The 26,613-nt window shown below is 47.4% G+C and overlaps 1 protein-coding gene across 2 annotated transcripts in view; it reads right to left on the bottom strand.

The window, feature by feature from the left end:
• Positions 1–26,613, bottom strand: part of Grap2 (GRB2-related adaptor protein 2) — an 80,258-nt gene that overhangs the window by 23,602 nt on the left and 30,043 nt on the right. The window contains exon 2 of one of the 2 annotated variants that reach the window (NM_001289442.1): positions 5,439–5,530. In NM_001289442.1, coding sequence (NP_001276371.1) covers positions 5,439–5,516 — 78 coding nt within the window. In that variant the 5' untranslated portion in view covers positions 5,517–5,530. Of the gene's footprint in view, positions 1–5,438; positions 5,771–26,613 lie in introns of those variants that run through there. The other variant, NM_010815.3, reaches the window with a different exon arrangement.

Below are 26,613 nucleotides of genomic sequence, written 5' to 3'. Positions count from 1 at the left end.
CTTCTAGAGATGCTGAAGTATGTGTAACCCTCAAACAAAACTACAAAACTTTGGCCAGTGAGGTAGCCAACAAGGAAATGGGCAATTAAGATCACATGTGGTGGGGCTGGAGAGACGTCTCAGCGGTTAAGCACTCACTGCTCTTTCAGAAGTCCTGAGTTCAATTCCCAGCAGCCACATGGTAGCTCACAACCACAGCAATGGGATCTGGTGCCCTCTTCTGGTGTGTCTGAGGATAGTGATGGTGTATCCACATACATAAAATAAATAAAACCTTTTAAAAAAAATCACATGTGGTAAGGAACTGTGGTGGTGAGAGATGGCCCTGAAAGGACAGCTTGTCTGAGGCAACATTGTAAGTGTGTGAGATGCTGGGAAACAGATAATGGAGAGGGGTTACCTCAAAGATGTGTGCTGTGAGTACGTGTGTACACATGGGCCTGCCCGTGAGGGTGATGAGACTAGATAATGGGTTAGATTTCAACGAGTTGGTAATGGTAATGGGAGTGATTTTGAGGAAGGAGATGATCTGATCTGCTTTGTCTTCGGGAAGAGTCCTTCTGGCACCAGTGTGTCGACTGATTGGGGAGGAAGAGAGAGGAGACAACGGCTTCCGATGACCATTGGCCGAGAGAGCAAGAAGGCATGTAGTCGTGATAATATGGCCGCTGCTTGCTCAGGGTCTGCTTTGGACCATGACCTTTAACTCCTTTCCTAGACTCTGCAGGATAGGCCATCCTTTCACAGAGGCAAACACTGAGGTTCACACTGAGGCTCACACCGATGCTCACACTGATGATGCTCACACTGATGATGCTCACACTGATGCTCACACTGATGTTCACACTGATGATGCTCACACTGATGCTCACACTGATGAGGCTCACACTGATGATGCTCACACTGATGCTCACACTGATGAGGCTCACACTGATGCTCACACTGAGGCTCACACTGAGGCTCACACTGAGGCTCACACTGAGGCTCACACTGAGGTTGGCACTGAGACTGGCACTGATGAGGCTCATACTGAGGCTCACACTGAGGCTCACACTGATGCTCACATTTAGGCTCACACTGAGGCTCACACTGATGAGGCTCACACTGAAGCTCACACTGAGGCTCACACTGAGGCTCACACTGAGGCTGGCACTGAGACTGGCACTGATGAGGCTCACACTGAGGCTCACACTGAGGCTCACACTGAGGCTGGCACTGAGACTGGCACTGATGAGGCTCACACTGAGGCTCACACTGAGGCTCACACTGAGTCTGGCACTGATGAGGCTCACACTGAGGCTCACACTGAGGCTGGCACTGAGGTTCACACTGGCAGGTGCCTAGGCCCAGGCTACACAGCTCACAGGCTGGGAACTGAATCCATATTCATGGGGTGACAAAGCCTGTGTTCCTTTGTTCTAGCATCACACTTTTTCTTTTTCTAATGGAGAATGTCTTCCCTTGGGGGACTTAGGGAAAGAAATATATATAGAACAGAGATAGTACATAAGGAACAGAGAGCGCTCCATGCAGGCCCTGGCCCAGTCACTGTCTCTGCGTGATTTTGACAGGTTGTTTAATCCCTCAGCCTCCGTTTCACTCTCAACCTCCTAGGTTTGCTGAGATGCCACAATAGTACCTGTATCCCCTGTGCCAGTCTTGGCTCGCAATAGAAACTCAGCTGGTGGCAGTCCTGACCACCAGGATTTGGCAAGAGAGGTATCTAGCAACTGAACTTTGATGGTACATCTATTACAGACAGAAGAATAACTTGGATGGAAGTTGGGTTGGGTGGGTCTAGGGGGATGTGTGAGCCTGATGGCAGGAGATAACATCCGGCAGACAACTGGTTCTGGGGTTCAAGGCAGGGGTTAGTGAGGGAGAAAGGTACAGAGTGGGCTATCTTTAGCACAGAGTCAGAGAAGAGGGTGAGGTGATTCAGAGCAAAGAGAATCAGAAGAAGGCCAAGGACATAGCTTCAGGGGAGTGGATATATCAGATTAGAGAGAGGACAGGCACACTCACAAACAAGACCTGGAGGAGAGGTTGAGGGGAGAGAGAACAAGACAGGGGTGCCATCGAGCAAGGGGAAAGAGCCCCAGCGAGGGGCAGCCAATAGAGTCTCCGATTTGTCTTCTAGAAAAGTCCTTCTGGGACCAGTGTGTGGAATGATTGAAGGAGGAAAAGACAAGAGGCAATGACTTCAGTCAAGGGGCTGCCAGCCAGTCACCTGAGAGACCAGGAGATGGGGAAGGCACATAGTTGTCTTGGTAGAACATTCAACTCACATGAAGGAGGTTGTAGCACGTGCTGGGGAGTTTTTGTTAACTTGACACCAGCTAGAGTCATCTAGGAAGAGGACTGTAAACTGGAATCAGATTGGCCCCTAGGCAAGTCCGTGAGACAGTTTCTTGATTAATGATGGAGTGGGAGGGCCCAGCCCACTGTGGGTGGTACCATCCCTAGGCAGGTGGGCTCTATAACTAAAGTAGCAGAGTCAGCCAAGAGTCCTAAAGCAGCGAAAGCAGTTCCTCTTGTGGTCTTTGTTTCAGTTCCTGCCTCCAGATTCCTGCCTTGAGTTCCTGCCCTGACCTCCCTCAGTGATGGACTTTGATGTGCAAGTGTAAGTCAAACAAAACCCTCCCCTCCCCAAGTTGCTATCCCAGCAACACGAAACAAACCAGGACACAAAATAAAAGGCAGACTTCAAAGGGCCGTGGAGCCAAGAGGGGAAGTGGATGGCTCTGGCACCGGGCGCAGAGAACTGCTTCCTTTTGAGCAAAAGGGACAGGAAATCAATAAGGAGCCAGCCTGGGGAACAGGGCTGAGGGAACACTCATTTGCTTGCTTTTCCTTTCGCTCTTCTGGATAACATAAGGTAACAGGGGAGCTTACGCAAGGCATTAGGTCTGTGTGTGATGAACACCGGGGCAGGAGCTCGGCTGAGCAGGGGGTGCTTCTGTGTGTTGGTATCTGAATGGTCACGGTGCCCCAGAGAGGAGGGAGGAGAGACTTACCTTCACATGACAAGGGTCTCTGTGACCTCAATAAGGATCTGAAGATGCGAAGGCCACCATTTCCTCAACTGGTGGTCTAACCTATTTGAGCTTATAAAACTTCAAACTTGGGACACTGTGGGGTCAACCATAGCATGAGGTCTTTCAAGCTGAAACCGGTTAGAAAGCTATTCACTGTGTGTGTGTGTGTGTGTGTGTGTGTGTGTGTGTGTGTGTGTGTGTGTTTAAATGGCAAATGAAGCCGTTCTGTTCTACACGCATGTGTTCTGCAGACACTTTTCCAGGTTGCCCTCTGACACCCCAACAAGGGCCTTTGTATGGCCCACAGTTCTCTGTGGCAAGATACAACAGTGGCCTTGGTGACTCAGACCTGTGAGAGGACCACCTGGACAACTGAGCACAAAGCTGAGGTATGCTCTCGGAGGGTGCCCTGAGGTCACATAGGTGTACACTGCCACCACATACTCCTGAATGTCCTGTGGACGGGCTGTTATATCCTTTGCAAATCACAAGGGCTAACTTTGGAGTATGTAGATGGATACCTGGAATATGGGAGAAGTCCAAGGCTACTTCGGCTCCGCCAGTGGCCACTACAACCCAAGTGGGGCCCGGAAACAAGTTTTAAGGAGCCCCTTAGTGGCTGGGGATGCATGAGCTCCATCGAGCCACCCTGGGTCTGCTGCCTCTCCCTGGCGGCCTCCACCTGCACCTTTTCCATCTGAAGCCTGGCCTTGCATTTCTTTGACTTTGCTGTTTCCTGATGTTCCCACTGCCACACTTGCACTTGGCCCACCTTTCAGGGTGGGATCCCATGTTCCCCCATGCATGCTCCTGAGCACCAAGCTGAGAGTGTCTACGATAGCCCGTCAGAGGCGTGTGCTGCTCACTCCGTGCCACAGGTTGGAGAAAGAGGGTGACTTATGGCAGCTCTGAATTTCTGTTGCCCAACCTGGTGTCCAGCACATAGGTGCTCAGAAGGAACAATCTGGAGGGATGTGGGCTTCTCTTTTTATGGAACTACACTGGGCTGTGCTCAGAGCCAGGCTCCTTTAAGGATGAATCCTCTGGGGCTGGGAGGGGGCTCAGGCAGTAAACAGCCCACCATGCAAGCACAAGGTCTTGAATTCAGATCTCTGGTTATGGAGGCATGAGTCTAGGCACAGGGGAGGTAGAGACAGGCTGGTCACTGGAGCTCACTGGTCAGCCTGCCTAAGTCAAATTAGTGAGCTCCAGGTTCAGTGGGAGATAGTGCTTCAAAAAATTATGGTGGAAAATGTTATATAGTGTGGTGAGGGGGCGCCATTGTGGGCTCATGCCAAGACATGCCCCTGAGTAATTACACTATGCAACAGATATGATATAAAGGGGGCTTGCTGGGGGAAGGGAGAGTAGCGATGACTTCAGGAAAGGAGTAGAGGCAGCAAAGGAGCCATGAGGGTGGGGGGTGGGGTAGGGGTGGGGGGCTGAGTGGAGTGGAGGGCAGAGAGGGAGAGAACTGGGGAGAGACAATACCAAGAACAGAAAGTGAGCTGGGGTGGTGGGCAGTCCTTTTTATAATTGACACACACTTGGCACACCTGGTGGTAGTCAGCAGGTAATGACAGTAGGTGACATAAGCTGTTGCTAGGTCCCTGAGAGAAGCCTAGTGGAATTGCCTGTAAGCTAACAGAAGACGCCTGATATAAACTTCTGGACTCTACCCTTATGTGCATACACGTACATGGGCATGCATACACATGTGCACATGTACACATATGTATGTGCATATACATCTGCAAACACATGAGCATGTATACACACACACACACACTCTCTCTCTCTCTCTCTCTCTCTCTCTTGTTTGCCCAACTAGGGAGCTATTATGATGAGGGATGAGGGATGGAACACTTGTATCCACCCTTTAGCAAAGGCCTGTTCCTCTGCATGTCTTCCAGGTAGTACTAATGGGATAAAGGCTTGGTATTGGCTAAAAGTCACAGAAGTTCTCTACACATGGATGGTCAGTAGATTGCCCTAGAAATAAACTTTGGCGTTCTCTCCCTCTCCCTCTCCCTCTCCCTCTCCCTCTCCCTCTCCCTCTCCCCACCTCTCTCTCTCTCTCTCTTTCTCTCTCTCTCTCTTTCCTCTGTTTTGTTTTGTTTTGTTTTGTTTTGTTTTGAGACAGGGTCTCATGTAACCCAGACTGACCTCAAACTCATTATGTAGCCAAGGCTGGCCTTGGAACTCTTGATCCTCCTGCCTCTACCTCTCGAGTGCTAGGATTATGAGCATGTGCCCACATCTGGTTTTGAAAGAAAAAAGAAAAAAATGAAGTCTGCACTCTTTTTTAGCAACGGAGGCATAGGTTGTTAGGTGGCCTTGGTGGCCAGGCCCAGGGGACCTCAGCCCCTCACTACTCCCCTGGGAGCCCACATTACCTACCTTCAGAATGTCTCCAGTGCGAAAGCTCAGTTCGTCCTCACCTGAGGCCATGAAATCAAACTTGGCAGTGGCTTCCATGTCTTGACGAGAAGCTGGAAGAGAAACAATGTGGTCATTTTGCCTTTCCACCAGGGACAGGCTGCAGAGCAGATGGCACTGCCTGGCAGGCTCAGCAGTGGGCAGGAGGGTGGCCCAGTGGATGTCTGCAGGCTGGAGAGCTAGGCTCAGGCGGTGGAGAAGGCTGTGCGAGGCCAGAGCTCATGTTTGCAACAAGAGCTGCTGCAGCCTTCCAGATCTGCTTCCCCAAATCATTCTCTAGATACCAGAAGTAGGAAATACAGCCAGTGACAGCCCAGCCCCTCACTCCCCAACTCCCTTACCCCCCCGCCCCCCAGTCCCTGGCCTGTCCCTGCTTCTGAGGTCATCTCTGTTTGTCACTGATAAGGACAGAAGGCTTGCTATCAACTGGAACTTGAGGCCCAGGGGGCTAGAAAAGACTGCTCAGTAAACACTGTCCTGGGGCTGTCCCTCGGCAGCTATATTTAACCAGGCAGTGTTAATTAGACAGATGCCATTTTCCCTTTTACATCTGAATCATTTAAGAGAATTAGACAGTATTGGCCAATGGGGAACTCGGCATCCTTCTGCCCAGTTTGACAGTAGGAAGCGTTTTGGTTTTTGATCTGGGAAACATAGTTGGTCCAGCAACTTCTTGTAACATCATGATGTAGCCCAAGTACGTCTCAGAAATTTCAATTTCCATAGTTCTAAATTGAATTAGCCTGTTTCACAGTAAACCCCCATGTACTGACCACTGTGTCTGCCCGTATACTATAATAAATACGAACAAGGTTCAAATTCAAGGAGCTGTTGGGAATGCCACGGAAAGAACTGAGTGGAAGTGGTGTGTGTGTATGTATGTGTGTGTGCATGTGTATGTATGTGCGTATACACAGATGTGTGCTTGTGAGCATGTAAATGGCTTATGATATCAGATACCTTTGAGAATCTCAGTTTCCTCACCTTTAGAATGGGAATCTTAACATTCAGTGGATCAAGTTGTGAAATGGAGTTAAATAATAGTTGCAAATACTGCACAGAATACAGCTGGAGAGTATTTGCGTTTTAAAATAATTGTATGGGCTGAAGAGGTAGTTCTGTTGATAGAGCGCTTATCTGGTGTGCACGAGGGATTCACTATCCAGTACCACATAAGCCGGCATGGCGGCACATCATGGCGGCCCATCCCTGCAATCCCAGACTCAGGAGGGAGAGGCCAGGAGATGAGAAGTTCAAGGTCATCCTTAGCTCTGCAGTGAGTTGGAGGCTAGCCTGTGCTACATGGCATCCTGTATCAGGCTAATAATGACAGTCCCAATTTTACGGAAGAAATCCCTCCCCAGCTGAGGCAGCCTGAAGCGGAGTAGAAGACGATGTTGCCCATCTCCTATAAACTGTTCTCCCTGACTGTGGCACTTAATCAGCAGGTCTGTCACATCCTCTGATCCTCTGCTAAAACAGTCAGGGCTAAAACTGTCAGGGCAGCGGCTGGAAAGTTATGGTTCGGCATTTAGGTTTGACAAAATTTCGCTAATTCTCACCCTTTGGCTGAGTTAATAAGTTGACCCTCAGACCTAGTGGGCTCTCAGTGATCAGGAAACTGGGGAGGCAAGTAGTTTCCTCAGGAGCTTCTCTCCCTCTCAGCGAGATCTGGGGACTGCCAGGAAGGTAGCAGTAGGTGGCAGGGTGCAGCGGGGAGCTCTTGGTGGATGAGTGCGGGCTGGGCTGACTGGGGAGAAAGCAGGATGCTCTCCAGGGGCTTAGGAAACTGACTTCCTGCATCTGCTTTGTTTCCTGAAGGTGATTTGTGAGGTGACCATTACCAATCTCTAGAGGCAGACGAGCATCACTCATAAAATGCCAAATAAAATGCCATTGTTGACTCTCCGCCTCTCCCCCTAGTCAGCTACATTCTTTTTTGTACACTTTCTTCAAGATCTGTCCGTCTGAGGCAAGTGAACATGTTGGTCGACCCACTGAGCAGACAGGAATAACTCTGTCCTTCTTCCTTAAGGCTAAATGCTTTTGCTGAGTGGAGTCACCCCATTATGTTAACGTTCTGGAACCTTTCTCCAAATTAAAGTCTTGCCTCTGGTTTGCAGGGGGACGTGACTTCTGTGGGTCACCGTCATGGTATCCACAGTAGACGCTTGGTCACCTCAAGAGATCAGGTGTCGGGTGAACGGTCCTGAAAACCGTGATCCCATTTCCACACAAATTTACCTTAATAAGCGAGGTGAGAACAAGGGGAGGCAAATGCTAAATGTATTTAAAAGTCACACGAAGTGCAGAGGAGAGAAGCGTGTTCTGGGTGTGACCTTGAGCTTGGGAAGGTCAAACCTGAGCGCCTGGCTCCCGACAGCTGTAAATCACTTGGGTGAGAAGGCCCGGACAGAAGTAGAATTGCTACTTGCATAGTGTCACTTTTCTGTCTCCCCCCACCCCCCAGGGAAGGTTGGCAGTGTGGCAGAGCCAGAGGTACAGGACCTATCACACAGCTCCCCAGCTTGTAATATTAATCCTGACTCCGAAAACCCAGTTAAAAAAGCCTTCTCTTCCTGAGATCCACTCCCATTTCCCTTTGTGAGATAAAATCTGTTTGGCTGCTGTTTTATGGGAGGGCAATATTCTCTGCACTCCCTCGTGAAGAAGAGAACAGTAGTAGTAGTATGTTACCTTCAGTTTGACTGTTGAAAGGCATGGACCTTTAGATATTGATTCTTGTATATTCATTAGTGTTGATTTGGAAAAGTTTAACAAGGACCACTAGGGAAGAGGGAAATTGAACTATCAATATAGTTTATTCAGTAAATATTGATTGGTTTTTATTTATTTATTTTTCTGTAATAGTCTGCACCTGTCACTGCTACATTTTACACCTGGGAAACAAATTTCTATATTTCTATAGAGACGGCTAGGTTTCAGGGTTGGGTAGTAGTGGTGAAAGGAATGAGGGAAGAACGAAGGCAAGGAGGTGGGGAGAGCATAGCCTGGATTCAAACGTGTGTCTTCATGCTGTTCTCTGTAACTTCAGTGCTCCTGAATTCTGGAAGAGATGAAGAGACCCCTTTCCAGAGATCTCCATCCTCACAGATGGACTCAGTGCAGGGTCCCTGCCAGGGGCTGGCTTTAGAAATGGCTGAAATGCCACCTGCCACACAGCATGAGAAGCTCCAGCCTCCAGGGACAGCCAGCCGCCTCCAGTGGCCTGCCCTCCTCCCCAAGCCGTACCCCACAGATGATGCCATTTGTGGGGTTCTAATGCCAGCCTGCTTCCCGCTGGCCTTTCGTGGCTCTCTCACGCATCATCCATTAGCAGCCCTGAGACGCAGATCAGCCTCCCGGCAGGGTGACACACACCACACAGGAGTGCCTGGGCTGATCATCTCTGCCCTTGAGTTTCCTTGTAAGCTGCTTTTACTAAGGGAAAAAAAATATCACCCTGAAAAATATTCAAGTGATGTACAAGGGATGTTTATCTACATTTAAAACCTCATCGGCACAAGATGCATGTGAAAGCCACCGGGCAGTTCCTTAACATGACTCCATTTAGAAGCCACATTAAATAGATTTGTTGGAAGAACTAGTTTTCATCAAAATGGTACCAGGCAAGAAACTTCTTGAACAATTTCAGCTCCTCCTAAGTTGGCTATGAATAGCCAAGGCTTCCATTTTATGTCTCTCTTAAAAGGAGCAATTGCATAACGGCACATAGCTAAGTGAGACTCAGGCTCAGGACCCAGTGAAAGAGGAAGCCGGGTCCTAAATTGAATCAGTCATGACCACTTCCTATTTTGCTGGGGATAGCGCTCATTTGAATGCGTGCCCCAGTTTGGGTTGTAATTTAGACAGCAGAATGTCTTGCAGTGAGAAAGAGACAAAGAGAAAGAGAAAGGGACAGAGACAGAAAGAGACAGAGATGACTTTTATGAATATTGCTGACCACATATTTATCAGAACATTAACCACAAATGGAATTTTTATTAGTTTATCTATGTAGGATATTAAGAGCTTACCAATTTTGAACTTTGGGGTTTGGGTGCAAAGAAGAGCTAGAACAATTCAGTAAATATTGATTGGTTTTTATCGATTTGTTTTCTGTAGTAGTCTGTACTTGTCACCTATTATACCCCAAATGCTTCCTGATACAGACACTTGGAGGTTCCAGCCTTTATACTCTTATTGTCATTATTATGCAGAGAGAAAGTCACCTGAAGCATTGCTATGTTGATCAGACTGGCCAGGAACACCTAGACTGAAGCAATGCTCCTGCCTCAGCACTCTAAAGGCTGGGATTACACAAAAAAGACTCCGTGCAAGCAGGTGAAGCCCCTCTTGGAGCCAGCGGAAAGCCAGCTCAATTACTGTTTAGAAGTAGGACACCTTAGTGCTGCCTGGGGAGGAGGGAGGTGATTACAGCTAGGCCCCACTGTACACAATAGGAAGGTTCTTGGAAAGTTGTTCTGAATAGAGTATTTGTAAATGGAATCGTATTAGCATGTATTATAGAGACTCTCTCTACAAAGGAGCCCTGCGGGTGAAACCCTTTCGAAATGGAAAGGAAACTTTGTTATGCAAATAACTATCTTTTAATTGATCCATTTTAAAGTCGGAGCTTGTACGCATTCAATCTTAAAAAGAACACACCTGTGTGTCACCTCTAGCTTCCCCACCCTGGGGGCCAAGTAAACATTACCTGGCCATCTTGCTCAGCTCTGAAAGTGCTTTACAAAACTGCTGTTAGAGACAGAAGGTTCTACCTTGGCGTGTAGACCAGGGGTCAGGAGGCTTTTTCTGGAAAGGGCCTATAGTAAATACCTTTGGCTCTGAGTGGTATGGTCTCTGTTATGTAATGTTGTAGCCTCTAGGTCAGCCACAGATGACAGATGAATGGGTACCGTTGTGTTCCAGTCAAAGTTTATTCATGAACACTGGCATTCATTTCTTCTTGTGCTTGAGATAAGGTCTTGCGTATCCCAGGCTGGTCTCAAGCTGGCTAGGTAGACAAGGATGGCTTAAACTCCTGCTTCTCCTGCTCTGCTGAGCTTCTAGGCATGTGCTACCACAATAGGCTTAGCAGTAGACTTCTTTAATTTATTCTTTTTTTTTATTATTTTCTGTTTGTTTGTTTGTTTTTATGAGACAGGGTTTCTGTGTAGCCCTGGCTGTCCTGGAACTCACTCTGTAGACCAGACTGGCCTCGAACTCAGAAATCCCGCCTGCCTCTGCCTCCCAAGTGCTGGGATTAAAGGCGTGCGCCACCACTGCCTGGCTAGCAGTAGACTTCTTAAAGGGAGAGACTATAAGCTAATGAAGTGAGGATTAGGAATCCATAGACATGAATTGGAATCTGCAAGAGGCTGCTTGCTTCCTGGGTATTGTGTTGTCTCATCCACAAACTGCAACAACCACAGGTCCTTCGTGTGTAGACCCTAAGCAACATATATGTAGTAGGCATGTGTGTTAGAGTCTATATAATCCCCAGGCAATGCTTAGTTAATATTTCATAAGTGTTTGTTACATTCATAAAAGCATAATTAATAACCTACCACCAGAGTTACATTTGAGTCCATCAGAGGAAGGGACCTGGGTATCTAAGTTTACAAGGAACAGTTAATTTCCTACTCTAAGGTGCCAGGACTAACCAGCAAACTCAGCTGGAGACACTGAAGCACACACCCGCTCGAAGGAGCCTGCCTTATTTAATCCAACAGAGGGCAATGGTGCACCCTAAACTGCAGCTTGTACTTTGTAATTTTTTTTTCTTTCTTTCCCTCTGAGGCCTTATAATCTTTATCTAGGCAGGTTTGGTGACTGTCCCCATTGTCCCTTGTGAGTTGTGAGGCTTATAAACTGTCTCAGAGCCTAGCATCTATGAAATGCAGCCTTGCTTGGATGGAAGAGAATTAGACACCATCTTCTCCCACACATTTCTGGGTTTAAATTCCTTCTGAATGCCATGGAAAGATAGTTCCTTTCATTTCAGGGCTCTGTCTTTTTTTTTCCCCCTCTTCTTCTCCTGCCCTTCAGAAACAACATCTTACTTTGTAGCCCTAGCTGGCTTCATATTTGCAAAATCCTCCTGCTGCAGCCTCCAGACTGCTGGGATTCCTGGTGCAGGCTAGTGTGCCTGACTTTTGTTGAGCTTCTGACTATATATTAATGATCTTGTATTAAAATCTGTATTGTGTCATTTCCTTCCTTCCTTTCTTTTCTGTTCTCTTTCTTCCATGTCTGTGTGGTTCATATATGTGTGTGCATTCATAGATATTTAGGCACATTTGTGTACATGCCTGTGGATGTTTAAAAAGCAAACTTGGGTGTCTTTCTCAGTCACTCTCTAGGGATTGAGGCAGAGTCTCCTGCTGAACCCAGAGCTTAGCAATTCTGGCCAGTCTTGGTCTTGTGGGCCCACAAGCCTGCCTCAGTGGAGCACCTCTCTCTTACTTCCTAGGAACACAGGCAGCAACGATGCCTGACTGGCTTTTAAGTGGGTTCAGGGATTCAAACTCTGGTCCTCTCTGCAAGCACCTTCTCCACTAAGCCATCTCTCAAGTTCCTAGTGTGTGCATTTCCTTGCCCTGACTGCTGTAGCCATGGCTGGGATCATTCTGCCTTAGTGGGCATTTAGCTTAGCAGGGGAGGACAAAAAGGCATAGGTAAATGGCGCCTGAAAAATCTGTAATCACTGGATGGACAATGACCCTTCAGCTCCCTGTCAGCTTCTGTTTAAATGTTCTACCAGAGGCGCAAACCAATTTATGTGGGACGCAGGAGGCTTGGCTTCTCTACACGTTGGGCTCTTGAAGAACTGAAATGTTAACCTGCCTGCCAAATGTCTAAGAAGTCAGACACATCCCCTTACTGTGTCGTCCTGAATTGTCGCTAACGGATCCTCTGAGCCTTTAAAGCAGTGACCTGCGAATTCCTTCCTAGCAAGAATCCACCTCTGTTTCTTCAAAGATTTGAATCTAAGGCCAGAGAGTGTAGAACCGGGCAGCTCTAACCAGTTCATGCACGGATGGACCCTTGCTATTCTGCTTTTGCCCCAGATCACTGCTGCAGGTGGCCCTGCATCCAGGGGTGGCTCTCAGGACTCTCTTCATTGATCTGTAGCCAGGGATTCCTCTAGATATTGGTCCACTTAAATGAGAGACTCCATCACTTCCTTTTTTGGTTTAGGATCTTTTAGGAGAATAAACAGCCTTCTCAGTGGAGACAAGTGATCTCCCTCCAGAAAATAGATGCACAGCTCTGATTCCGCTGCCACGGAAGAAAGCAAGACTAGCGAAGCACATCCCACCCAAATCACTTCTATCCAGGACGCGGAGATCTCCATCCCCTCCAAAGTGACCATGGGCGTACAGGGCATTTCTTATTTTTCTCCTGCCCTCTTTATTTTCTCACTCCTATGCCCCAGGGGAGCACAAATCCCCCGTCAGGACTGGGCTTGGAGACCCAGAGGAAGTGGCTTTTGATTAGAAGCCTCCGGGGCCCCACCCCCTACTCCCATCCATTTCTGTCCTGTGCGCAGGTGTGTTCCCCAAATAACAGTTCATCTTCTTGCTGCTTCTCTTCTGCGGGAAGCCACCAACAGAGCTGTCTCTAATGACAGGAGACAAAGGGGCAGCTGGTTTGGCAGCAAGGTGGCTGAGCGGGCAGGCAGGGAGGATCATACTTTCTCCTCCTCATCTGGAGAAGCCTGAGGCTCTGTCCGTCATCACCGTGACGTGCCTGCGGGGTGGGTGGGGGTGGGGCAGGTCATTCCAGGCTTTACCACTACATTGCGCGAGGCCCTATTACCTACCAGGCCCCTCCTGGAGATTTCTGCCAACCCCGGGATCTGTCTCTTCTGCTTTCCTGATTTCCAAGTGGGAAGCTTCTCTGTGGGTTGGAAGGCACTTGGTGTTCAGGTTGTGGGAAGCATATAAGCAGGATGTTTTTCAGACACACAGACAAACGTACACGTGGTGGAGTGGGGGTGGGGGTGGGGAGCCCTTAAGCAGGTCCTGTCACCGTGATTATGGCGACTGCATTCCTCTAAGGGCTCCTGCATTATTTCTCTCTTTCTTTTAATTCCCTCTTTTTCCTTCGCAAGATTTTTTTTTTTTTTTTTTTTTTTTTTTGGTTTTGTAGGAAGGAGTGGGAAGAGAGGAAGTGGAAAGGAAGAGAGGTGTGAGGACGCTGTCCTCAGGCAGGCCCCCTCCCCTCTGCCTATACCTCAGTTTCATCCCCAGCTCTCATCACACGCCCTCTCTGTAATCCCCTCTGCCTGGCTTATATAATCAACTATTTTTTTTTTTTGTGCTTATAACATATTGTGTCATTCACCCCCAAACTTTATCGAAGAAAAATACCCTTTTGCTTTTTTTTCCCTTAACCCTAACACACATGTTCTATTAAACTCAGACAACTCCCACCCCCACCCCACCCCCTTTTTTTTTTTTTTAACCTGTCAAACTGTCAGGCGAGGCTGCCTCAGAAGAAGGGAAGCTCACAGAGGAGGGGTGGGGTGAGGTCGGGGAGGGGAGGGGCGGGGCAAACCTGCCTTTAAACCCCTGTTGCTTACTTGGGCAGCTGAGGACTCTTAGTTCTCTATGCCTCAGTTTCCCCTCTGAGAATTCAGATGACGTCCTCACTTGCCACCTCCCAGGGAAAGCGAGTGCAGAAAGCCCCGTTCAGCTCTGGCATTTGCCTTCATAGTGTCTTTTCCCCAAAGCGTTTTGGCATCGGAGTATTCTACCAACATTTCTTGTAGAGAAAAACAAATGTCAAAACTGCTTTTAAAAGTGTAAATCCACCAAGCATATGCTCCTTTTTTCTCGTTTGAAGCCTCCATCTCCCCTCACTTCCCCTGGGCAGGTGCTAACTTCTTTCTCCTGGCCATGAGCCTTGGCTGTGGTGTTAGCCAAAGATATAGCCGTGGCGTGGGATGGAGACCACTCACTAGGTAGGAGGAGAAGGTTGACTTGCCAAGGAGAAAGGAGGAAACTGATTTGGCTTCTACACTCTGCCCAAACACCCAGGGCGAGATCATGGTGTGGCTGGCTTAGAACAGGAAGCTGGGGGGCAGCTGGGGGAGGGAACATACCACCCAAGTTTCACCAACGCCTAGAGACAAGAACCCGCCAAGACCAAGCGGCCCTTGCGTGCTTGTGATCTAGGATGTGGCAAGGGTTTTACCAGTGGGCACTCATTGTAATTTTGGGGGTGGAGCAGAACTGGGAATCGAACCTACTGCTTCACAGGCACGCTAGGCAAGCTCTCTACCATTGGGCTACCTCTAGAGCTCAGCATTTATTGCTGTTATTGGTGACTGGACATGGGAGAAAGAAGCAAGATATGAGAGTGAGTGTCTGATGTTTCCTAAGGCTATGTGCTTGCTCTGCTTGGTTTCTTGGCCTCCATTGGTACTAGCAAAATCATGGGCCTTCCTCCCACCAGGTCAGGATAATTGCTAACTAGCTTAGGCCTACTGAACCTTCCTGGGTGGCTGGCTGTCAGCTAAGAAATTGACAGCAGCAATTCCCACATACCATGGAAATTCAAGCCCATTACTTCTTGGTCAAAGAGGCAATGACTGCAATAAACTGGCTGACCTCAGAGTGGGCAATCGTGGGCTCAAAGGCAATTTTAGAAATGGGAACCGTGTGTCACTTCACACAAACTGCAGCCCCCCCACTTCCTCCTCCCTCCGCCTTCTCCCCTCCCCCTCTCTCCCGCCCACCCCCTGCAACACATTCAAGGGTTTTCAAGTTCACGCTCTCTTTTAAACACTAGTCACTTACCATGGCTATATTTAGAATGTATGTTTTAAAAATTCTCCTGTTGTTTTATTAAAACAACACCATGCAAACCTCGAAACAACAGCATCAAAATGCCAAGATATCACCGGCCCTACTAGAGAGAGGTCCCTGACAGCCCCACTGGGCTGTCAAGCTGACTTCTGACCCAGCAATCCTGTGCTTTAGGGCAACAACAGAAATGATGGGAGAAAGGCTGATGCATCTCTGGCTGATTGCCCCGTTATCCTTCCGGTTTCCTAGAGCCATAGCAATTGTCTACGGACACACCGTGCTGCGGGCAAGTCCGAGTGGAAATGAAGCATTACAAATACCTCCCTGACTCCACAAGCGTTTTGTGAACCCCGTCAGAAGGGTGCGGGGAGCGGCTGAGGGAGATGAAAGTAAAGGGCAAGAAAGGGACAGTCAGACAGATTTCTACAGAAGCCAGTCTTTTTCCTCCTTCCCATTTCCTATTCAGGGCACGTCACGGTTCTCCTTCAAATAAATCACTAGGACGTTATGGGACCTTCATGCTCCTCCTCCTCTTCCCTTCGGCCCAGTTCAGATTTGTTTTTATTGATCTGGGCTCTGAAAGTTGGTCGTATTTATCATGTGTTTGAAAACCCTCCATCTTTTGCTCTGTGGTCACTGGGGCTGTAACATTGCTCATACCCATAACACACTCCCTGTCGGTCTCCTCTTTTTCCCCTCCCTATCCGTGCCTGAGGTTCTCGTCACTCTTGTTTGATCAACACACACACGTGTAGCCCAGAAGACTCTGTGATCACAGCCACCTTAATCTTTTTGTCATTTTTCCTTGTGTCATCAAATCCCCGTTTATCATTGGAACGCTGGCCATTTTTCAGCTCACTGGTTTCCAAGCCTGCAGAAGCGAACATTAACTCAGACAGTCACTTACCTGCCTTCAGTCCATAAGTCTATTCCTGAAACCCTAGAGGTGCTGACAGCTTCATAGAGCAAGTCACCCCGTAAAAGCACTAAAAGTTGCCAATCAAAGGGATGGTATTAACTGGGCTTGGTGGTGGTACATGCTTATAATCCTCAACACTTTGGAGGCTGAGGCAGGAGAATCACAAATTTGATATTGCCTTGGAATTCATAGTGAGTCTCTGTCTCAAAAAAAAAATCAGAAAACAAGACAAGCAAAAACCCAGTTAAAGGGATATTATTTTGAATTTTGCTGGTCAAGTAAATAATTAGAATTTTCTCATTTTAGGAAAATGTAGGCCTTCCTTGAATGAGTTTGGTTATCTATCCATCTATCTATCTATCTATCTATCTATCTATCTATCTATCTATCTATCATCTATCTATCTATCATCTATCTATCTATCTATTATCTACCTATCTACCATCTATCTATCTATCTATCTATCTATCTATCTATCTATCTATCTATCTCCATACAGGGTCTCATACTGGATACAAAGTCAATGCTGGCCTCAAACTCCCGATTTTCTGCCTTTATTTCCCCAGTGTCACGATTACAGGTAAGCACCACAGCCAGCTGGTCTCTCTTTCGTTTGTCTTGGCACTTTTGATCAAGAAAGGCCCCCAACTTTGGGCTCACCAAGTTGGCAGCAGTTCACAAAGCAATTTGGGTTTCTCCTCAGCGGGCATGTAGGTGCAAGGGAAGCAGCTTGGTTGTAAAATGCAAGCAAACTGCTTGGCATGTCTGTTACATTGAACAAAAATGTCTCTCCTCATCCCAGACATTGCTCAAAGAAGAAAAAGGGGAGGAGGAGGGGGGGAGGAGGAGGAGGAGGAGGAGGAGGAGGAGGAGGAGGAGGAGAAGAAGAAGAAGAAGAAGAAGAAGAAGAAGAAGAAGAAGAAGAAGAAGAAGAAGGAAGAAGAAGAAGAAGAAGAAGAAGAAGAAGAAGGAAGAAGAAGAAGAAGAAGAAGAAGAAGAAGAACAACAACAACAACAACAACAACAACAACAACAACAACAACCCAGACCACCATAAATCCCAGATTTTCTTTCCTAAATATGACTGTTCCAGAGTCTTTCATCACCTGTCCTTGATCTCCTGGTCAAGGTCCAAAGGCCTCACCTCAGTCCTCCTCTAGCTCTAGAATATGTCACTGAACTTGAGCTTAGTATTCAGGATGTGGCCTGAGCAGGGTTGGGCGAAATAGGATGATCCAATTACTTTCTCTGCTGCTCGCATTTGGTAATTGTGTTATACATTGCTGCTGGCTGTTCAGGAGCTAAAATACTCTAAGGGTGCAGGTGTGTTAGACAGGAAGATGGTGACGCTAGGCCCCTTCTAATGTGGGAGTTCTGAACCACAGCACAGGGCTTCACGTGGCCCTGAATATTTTATTCTGTTTGCCTCTGTTCCTTTGGCCAGCTGCCAGTCTGGTTGGCCTGCAGGCGTTTTGATTTTTCTTCCTTCTCTTCTTCCTTTTCTTCCCTTACACCTCATTTTATGAGATAGCCTTTCCCTGGGCCAGAGCACACCTGTTAGGTACGCTGTATGATCAGCGAGCCCAAGGTTCTGCCTATCTCTAATTCCTCTGTATTGTGATCACAGGCACACACAACCACACTTGACTTTTAAATGCAGGTCCTGAGGCTTGAACTCATGTCCTTGTGCCATCTTCCAAAGCCCGACTCTTTCTTCTTAAGTGAACCAAGGGACATTGAGTCTTTATTCTATGATAAATAGACATGATCTATAATGAATGGATATGGCCTTTGGAGCTGGCCACAGTGGGATTCATGTCCTGGCTCTTTCCTTAACCAGTTGTGTGACCTCAGTCAACTAGCTATCTATGAGCCCCACCCCTTTACCTAAAGCCTCCTACTGTTGATCCATTAGTCAAGATTATTTCACTATCAAGTATAAACACAATAGAATAAGCTTTCTCTCTTTTCCTCTCTCCCTCTCTTTCTTCTCTTTTTAACAGGATCTCAGGTAGCCCAGGATGGCCTCAAACTCATGAGTAGCCAAGGAAAACCTTGAACTTCTGACCCTTCTGTCTCTATCACTTGAGTGTTAGCATTAGAGGCATATGCTACCACACTTGGTTTAATTTTTTTAAATAACCTACTGACTGCAATATCCCTTCTCTCTACCCCTCCCAGTCCCCCAACCTCCCCTTCCTTCCAGATCCCTTCTCCCTGTTTCCCTTCAGAAAAGAGAAGGCCTCCCAGGAATATCAATAGAGCACGGCATAACATGTTATATAAGACTACACACAAACCCTCAAATTAAGGCTGGACAAGGCAACCCAGTGAGAAAAAGAGTCCCAGGAGCAGGCAAAAGAGTCAGAGCTAACCCCCACTCCCATTGCTAGGAGTCCCACAGGAACACCAAACTACACAACCACAGCATATATACAGGAGACCTAGCTCAGACTCTGTGGTTGTTGCTTCAGTCTCTGTGAGCCCCTATGAGCTCTGCTTAGATGATTCTGTGGGCTGTGTTCTTGTGGACCACACCCAATTGTATGTGGTGCTGAGGCTGAACCCCAGGGGATATGCTAGATAAGCCCTCTAACTAACTCCTCGTCCTTCACTGCCTCCTAAATGAAGCATTTACGACCTTGTTATTATTTTTTTCCTCTAGAATCTGTAACAAATACAAAATCCAATACCAAAGTCCAAGCAGACCATGCCTATGACCCTTTCTGTATACGCCATTGGCACTCACGTCCATAGTGCCAGCTCTTTTACGCCACACTTTGGGAGAGTGGCCGGTACTCATGGGCTTTCTTGTCTGTTTTCTCTCCTCCTGCTTTGTCTCCCTGTCCTCGTGCCCCTTTGCAAATCACTCAGTTTACTTTTCTTGTATCTGAGAGGGCTGCTGTGGCCTTCCATCTTCCCACATCTCACACTTCCGGCCAGAGGGACCGGAGACCTTTGTGGGCTGACACTTTCTGATGCGTGCTTTCTGAGGATTGTTTTCCCATTCAGAATCAGTCCCTGTCACATCATCACATGACTTCTCTTAGCCACCCAAGCCTCTCTCATCATCTTGTCAGGCCTTCAGCAGTCTCCTGCTTTCCCCCGCCCCTGCCCTCAACCTGTTTCTCAAAATTGACTTCAGAATTCCAACTACCTGAAGCAAACATGTCTTGGCAAAGTGGCTTCTTGTTCTCCAGACACCCCAGGTACCCAGTAGCCTCTGTGTCAACACCCTTCTGCTGTTTGGCTCATACCACAATGTATAGATGTGCAGGTTGCTCACTGTACAAGGGTCCCAGCCTCAGACTATGTCAGCTAAAGTCCAATCATTCCTCTTCTAATTAAGCTGTAAATCCTGGCATGGATGTGTCTGTCTAAAGTTAAGAGTTCATTTTCTTTTTTTCTTTTTCTTTTTTTCTTTTCCTCTCTTTCTTTCTTTCTCTCTTTCTTTCTTTCTTTCTTTCTTTCTTTCTTTCTTTCTTTCTTTCTTTCTTTCTTTCTTTTTTGGTTTTTTCGAGACAGGGTTTCTCTGTGTAATCCTGGCTGTCCTGGAACTCACTCTGTAGACCAGGCTGGCCTCGAACTCAGAAATTCACCTGCCTCTGCCTTGAGTGCTGGGATTAAAGGCGTGGGCCACCATGCCTGGCAAGAGTTAATTTTCTATTCAAGTGGTGGTAGCACAAGCCTTTAATCCCAGCACTCAAGGCAGAGGCAGGTGAATTTCTGAGTTCGAGGCCAGCCTGGTCTACAGAGTGAGTTCCAGGACAGCCAGGGCTACACAGAGAAACCCTGTATCGAAAAACCAAAAAAAAAAAAAAAAAAAAAAAAAAATTCCTAGTCTAAGATCAACCCAACTGTCTTACTGGGGCCTGCTCTGTCACGCTGAATAACCTCACTCTCTCTGATTCTTCTTTGAGACTTGGTGTGTCTATTCCTTGCCTGAGACTGCATAAACCTGGCCTCTTCCACAAACTCTCTGGGCAATGTGACCCTAAGAAAGTTATCCAAGCACACTAAGCCTCGGCTCCTTCTGTCCTGTGTAGCCCGAGCTGACTTCACATTCACAGTCCTCCTCCTGACTTTGCTTCTCAACACGTGGGTTACAAGTTTGTGCCACGGAGCCTAGAAGTTTGTCTGAAAGATGTGGATAAAGCCAGAATGGTGGCTCACATCTGTCATACCCAGCATTTGAGAATCCTTGGTAGGATTGCCGTGAGTTCCACCCAGAATGGGCTACAGTGTAAGGATGGGAAAGAAGCAGACGCCTTTAGTCCCAGCACTCGGGAGGCTGAGGCAGGAGGATCTCTGTGAGTTTAAGCTAGCCTAGGTGACAGAGAGAGTTCCAGGATATTGAGAACTAGACTACAAAGAGAAACCCATCTCGAAAAACATACACACACACATATATACATGATTGATAGATAGATAGATAGATAGATAGATAGATAGATAGATAGATAGATGTATACATACATAGGAAAGAAAATGACAGGACTAATAATGCCATCTTCATAGTGTTTTGGTTTGATGAAGTGAAATGTTTATCTTTACCATTCCTCGAGGTAACTGGCACAGAGCAAGGAGCATTGGGTGTTGGGACCTTTAACGCATTAACATATTTATTTTTCTCAGCAGCTAATGAGGTAAGAGTGTGGAAATGCAGCTTCTTCAGCCAGGTTGCCAGGTAAAACACAAAGTGTTCAATTAAACTTCCATTTCAGATAAGTAAGTGGTTAGTATGCACATGTTGCGAATGTTTACCCACTCCACAGTCATCTCTTAAGTGGCAGCAGGGAGTCCTGCTGAGCATGGGGGGGGCCCTTTGCTCCTCCTCTCTCTCAGCCCCTTTTTTCCAGGCTCTTCTCACCTTATACAACATCCGCCCCTGAAGCCTGGGCCGAATGCTAGCAATCAGACCAGGCAGCTGCAGAAAGGAAGTCTGTAGAATTCTTATAAAATTTTCTGCCTTCTTGGAACAGAGATCAGGGCCTTGTGCATGCCAGGCACATGGGCTGACACTGAGCCAATCTCCAGGTGTGAGAGGAGGGTTGGATGCAGAGGTCTGTATCCTCATTCATTCACCCTATGAGCCGCAGCAGAAGGTGGTCACATCTCCACCATGGGTGATTTGCTACTTTTAATACTTGTGGGTCCGAGTCAAGCTTTAGCCGTTATTGGTAGGTTTTATGTGTTGGGATTCCAACCCATCGTGAGGCAGAGCAGGGATGCTCCAGACCCTCTTCGGTATTCCGATGCTTCCTTGTGATTATTCTGGCATTTCATATCCTTATTTCAGAATCACTACCCACTTTCTCATACCTGTAACTTGTCACATGCTTTCCTCTTTGGCATTTGCACAGAATTCCTGGGCACCAGCCCCAGGAAATCATTAGTAATCCCATCACGTAGCCACCAGGTTGACATTTGCCTGTGTCGCCCATGTATGTAGTCCTGGTGACAAACACTCCCTGAATGTCTGATGACACCTCATCCTTTCTATGTGTGATCTGTGCCTTCCTAGAACCCCACTTCTTCCTGAAACCTTCTTAAAGGAAGTTATAAAACCACCAACTGTCCCAAATGTGCATCTGTTTTCTCTCTCTCTCTCTCTCTCTCTCTCTCTCTCTCTCTCTCTCTCTCTCTCTCTCTCTCTCTCCTTTATATTCCCTCGTTCCAAATCTCCCATCACTGACCCCCGCCCCCCGCCTAGATTTTCCCTTCATTTCAGAAAGTGACCCTTTCTTTCCAGGTTATTTTCAATTCCTTGACTTCTCAGAACCCTTTCAGAATCCTTTCTTTCTTTTTGTTTGTTTTGTTTTGTTTTGTTTTTAGGGAAGTCTCACACAATCACCTTGGCCTACCCAGAACTCACTCAGGCTGGCCTTGAACTTGCTACTCTACTGCTACTGCCTCCTGAGAATCAGCACTACAGATATAGGGACATCTGACTCTGGAGTGTCTGGGGTTTCAGGCCTGTGTGCCTCCACACCATACTTTAGGTGGTGCTAGGAATCACAGCCCTGGGTCTCTCTGGTTCGCTAGGCCAATGCTCTACCCACTAGGCTACAGCCCCAACACTAAGGGAAATCCATCTCAACACCTCACGCATTCATATTCAACAATCTCTCCCAAGCCAAACTTCCTGCCAGGCAATTTTTTTGAGCATGGAGCCTAAGAAAGGACTAGAGTGCAGATTATATCTGGTCTGAGTAAAGATTTTTGGCCCAAGGGTTCAGGGTGTGGGCTCACAGCTTTGTCAGAAGGATAGATCAGTCAACCAAAGATGTGGGTCATGTTGGTCAAGGAACCAAATGGCAAGTGTCAAGGAGTTCAAAGGAGAGGCTTCCCCAACCAAGGGGCAACTGAGTCCAGTCTTACAAACTGGGAGCAGGCAGAATGGAGAGCCCAGTGAGTGTGGAATATACACAGAGACTGTCGTGAGCAAAGGCGAGATGGGGACCCAGTCTTTTCATTGTGGTCCTTGTGGAGTGGCAGAAGGTTGGTTGAGTGACTGAAGTGGAGGCAGGTTACAGAGCGTCTCATTGAGTTGTCAAGCGCTTTTGGGGCTTCATGGAAAATGTACTGCAGACACATGGAGATCCCATTTGCCTCTGGTGACAATGCGGAGATTGGAAGGCAAGGGCGCCTAAAGATGGAGAAACTATTCAAGTCACTGTGGCTAGACAGGATGACATGGCAACACCACCATGGGGACATTTTAGTTGATGCCCCTGGCACTTCCTGAAACAGGGAACACAGACAAGAAGTGATCCCAGAGGAATCTGAAAAGTGAGACTCCCATGAAGGGTAGGTGCATTTCTCAACATCAACAGACTGTATAGAGATGGGGTTTTGGAGACTATTCCAAAGCAGGCAAGTGCTGTTAGAACCCTGACTGTGTGTGGGCATTTTTGCTACTGTGCTTACACAGCCATGAAGGGCTCCATTCTCGGAACTGGAACCCAAAACAAGGAACAATGTAATGAACACACCCTGTCCTTTTCCATCCCGCTTCTTCCAATGGTGACATCTCCCACTCACTGTGCAGTAGAAACTAGAAAACTCTGTGTCGTGTAGACAGTGGAGGGAGCTACCTTGCTTCATCAGCCAGGAGCCTCCCCTCGCTCATGTAGTCCTTGACAGCCAGAGGTGTCATGAGTCAAAAGAACCAAAATGGTAAAAGCTGCAAGGTTCGAGGCTTTCAAGAGTTTGGTGTATTCAGGAAGTTTTCTGTCCCCTAAACCCTTAGGCCAAAAATCTTTCCTCAGATCACATGTAATCTGCACCAATATTCTATGATCAGACCAGGTGCCTCTCTCTTCACTTGGCTCTTTCCTTGCAAGGGAGGATGATAAAGGTGCACAGGGTCGCTCTCTGGTTCACATCAGTGTCATGGTTAGGAGGTGAAGATCAGAAAAGAGAAGGCATGTATTTCCAGCCACACCGCCTACCAACCCAGGCCCTGCTGAGTTCAAACCCAAGCTCCTATTAGGACACCACTTTAGTGATTGGTAGTTCCTGTCATTGTCTACGCAGCAGAGAGTCAATGGGTTAGGAAGAAGCCAGTGTTCCTATTGGTGACTCCATCTAACTTGTAAGTAGAGAAAATTTCAGAGGGACATTAGAGCCCCCCCCCCCCACACACACACAATATAGGAGACCCTCCATAAGTGCCAGGGATGGAATCAGACTGATTTCCAGCCAGGCACATTTCTCAAAAGAATCAGACAGAGCCAGTACCTAGAAGCCAGAAGTCTCCTTGCTTCTAGGAAACAAACTCACCAACACAGAAAGTGACATAGATAGACTTGTTGGTAATGGTGGCTGTTCATCTACCAGGGTTCAGCCAAGGCGAATAACCCATCATCAGTGGAGGGAGAGAGTTCCTTGTGTTTCAGCTTTAAGTGATAATTTGCTAACGGGTAAATATAGAACGGCTTTCTTTCTCCCTTGGAGACAAATGAGCTCTGGTTCCTAAGAACCAATATATCTGGCAAGCAGTAGAAAAGAGAAAATAAGAAACAAACCAGGTGTTTTGCCTGTTAAAATTTGAAAAGAAGAAAAAGAAAAAAAAAGATTTGAAAAGTAAAGGGAACATTTATTTTGGATGGTTTGGAGGGAGGGGTTAGCCTGGGAAATTTCTGAGCCGCCAAAGGAGGAAGCTGGACATGGGCAGAGAGGTGTCTTTGGGCACAGTAAATCTTCTAAGTGACATCTCTGCTGGTAAAGATCTTGATTGACTGATTGAATATGGGGTTTTAAGGTTTTATTTATATTTTTACATGTGTGTGTGCCTGCTTGTCTGTATGTGCACTGCATGTGTGCTGGTGCCCCAGAAGCCAGAAAAAGGGTGTTGGATCCCCTAGAGCTGGAGTTACAGACAGTTGTGAGCTGCATGATGTGGGTATCAGGAATGAAACCCGGGTCTCTGGTAAGAATAGCAAGTATTCCCTAGTCATCTGTCCAGCCCCTAAACAAGGCTTCTTAATTGTTTGTTTGTTTGTTTGTTTTGCAACAGTATCTTATGTAGCCTCAGACTTGATAGGTAGCAGAGGATGGCTCTGAACATCTGGTCCTCCTGCCTCCACTTCTCATGTGCTAGGGTTATAGATGTGCAACACTGTGCCTGGCTTGGCTTATGTGGCGCTGGGGATCAAACCCAGGGCTTTGTGGATGCCAAGTCTGAGCAAGGACTGTTGTGAATTAGGTCTAACACTGCTTGTATTATGTTAAATTGGCCCCTTAAATTGCACAAGAATCCACTTGTCTGTGTCTGCATGTAAAACACTGCCGGCCCCGCCCCCAGTTGGTTTTGATTTGTAAATCAAGTTGCCAATGGCTGGGCAGGGAGACAGAGGCGGGACTTTAGGATTCCTGGGCAAGGGATTGAGGGAGGAGCGGGAAGTGAGATAGAGGCCATGCCAGGAAAGGAGTAGAAGCGACACCTGAAGTGTGGCAGACAGAGAACATAGCTGTCATGTAGGTACTGGGGACTCAGCCTGAGAGTGCTACAGGTCTGGGTCCAGGGCAGCCAAGATAGAATATAGGTTTTAGTAATAATTCAGGAATATCGGAGGGGAGTGTGTTAGCCACGAGGAGGTCTGGTAGTAGCCCAGCTTTTGAGCTGTTTAATGTATATTAAAATATAAGTGTGTGTATGTGTGTGTGTGTGTGTGTGTGTGTGTGTGTGTGTCTTTCATTCAAGAACCCACGACTTTGGGGCAGGTAGTGAGGAGTGCCACTCCCACCACTGGATGATTTGAGTAGATTTATTTGGGTTCAGCTACAGAGAGAACTGGAAAGAAGCTATGTCCGCAGGCACTGGAAGACTGCTTCGAACTGCGGTTCTGTTGAGATGTTGGCATGTTGCAGGTCAGAGGCTCATTACTTTATCCTGGGCTGCTTCTAGCTCTCCACAGTAGCCATTTCTTGCCCACCTCTGTGTCACATGTAACATCTTGTGATTAATAGATAAGACAAAACAAGACAAATCAAAGCCGTTTTAGAGTCTATTAACTTAGCAGAGCACTAGCATCTGATGACCCAAAAGCTCAATTAGCATCTTGGGCCTTTAAATCTGCCTTGACTTATGACTGTCTTTGTTCTGTAAAACTATAAGACCTCATGAAACTGCTTCCATATTGGAACATGGGATTTGAGGTAATCTGTCTATGTTCCCAGGCCATGGTCACTCAGAATGACTCCAGAACAAACCATCTGGTTTCCTCTCAGATGAAAGCTGTGGTGTTTTCGTCAACACGGGCGAGCCCTCTGCCACCTGGATGACTTATTTGGTGGGCCTGCACCTTCCCACGGATGTCCTCATACAGAGTTGACAAATTCAGGAAGGCAAGCCTGAGAGCAGTTTGCAGTTATAAGGACAGACTCCAGGCCCAATGTGACAAGCCTGAAACATGGGGTCCCCTTACTCGGGTGGTACCACTGTAGAGAGACGTCAGCCATCAAAGGGTGAGAAAGAACAATGAACATGTGACCAGGGTAGAGAAAATAGCTGAAATCAAAGGGTGAGGGAAAAAAATATCATGCCTTTGATCGGCTGCACTGCAGTGACATGCTTCTGTCCCCGATGTCCTTCCCAACAGTACAACTGGGACATTTGCATCTGACCCCAGCCATTTGTTGTGAGGGGAAGAAACACAGCCTGCACTCTGAAATGTGTGTGGTGGCCTATCCAGAACCCACTCTCCAGGCTGACAGGGACACCGTCAGATGTGGCAGAAATGAGCCTCTTTTCATGAGCCATTTAAATTCTGGAAATCCCCCCTGAATCTAGATCACTGCAGGGGACTATTTTTACCAGGGTCTTTCAACCTCAGCTCCGAGACACATCAGAGGCCTTCTCACAGAAACCCCACAGCAGTAGAAGTCTTCAGTA

The sequence above is a fragment of the Mus musculus genome, chromosome 15, assembly GCF_000001635.26.
Source record: "Mus musculus strain C57BL/6J chromosome 15, GRCm38.p6 C57BL/6J".
NCBI classification, from domain to species: domain Eukaryota; kingdom Metazoa; phylum Chordata; class Mammalia; order Rodentia; family Muridae; genus Mus; species Mus musculus.
This window is presented reverse-complemented; position numbering and strand designations above follow the sequence as displayed.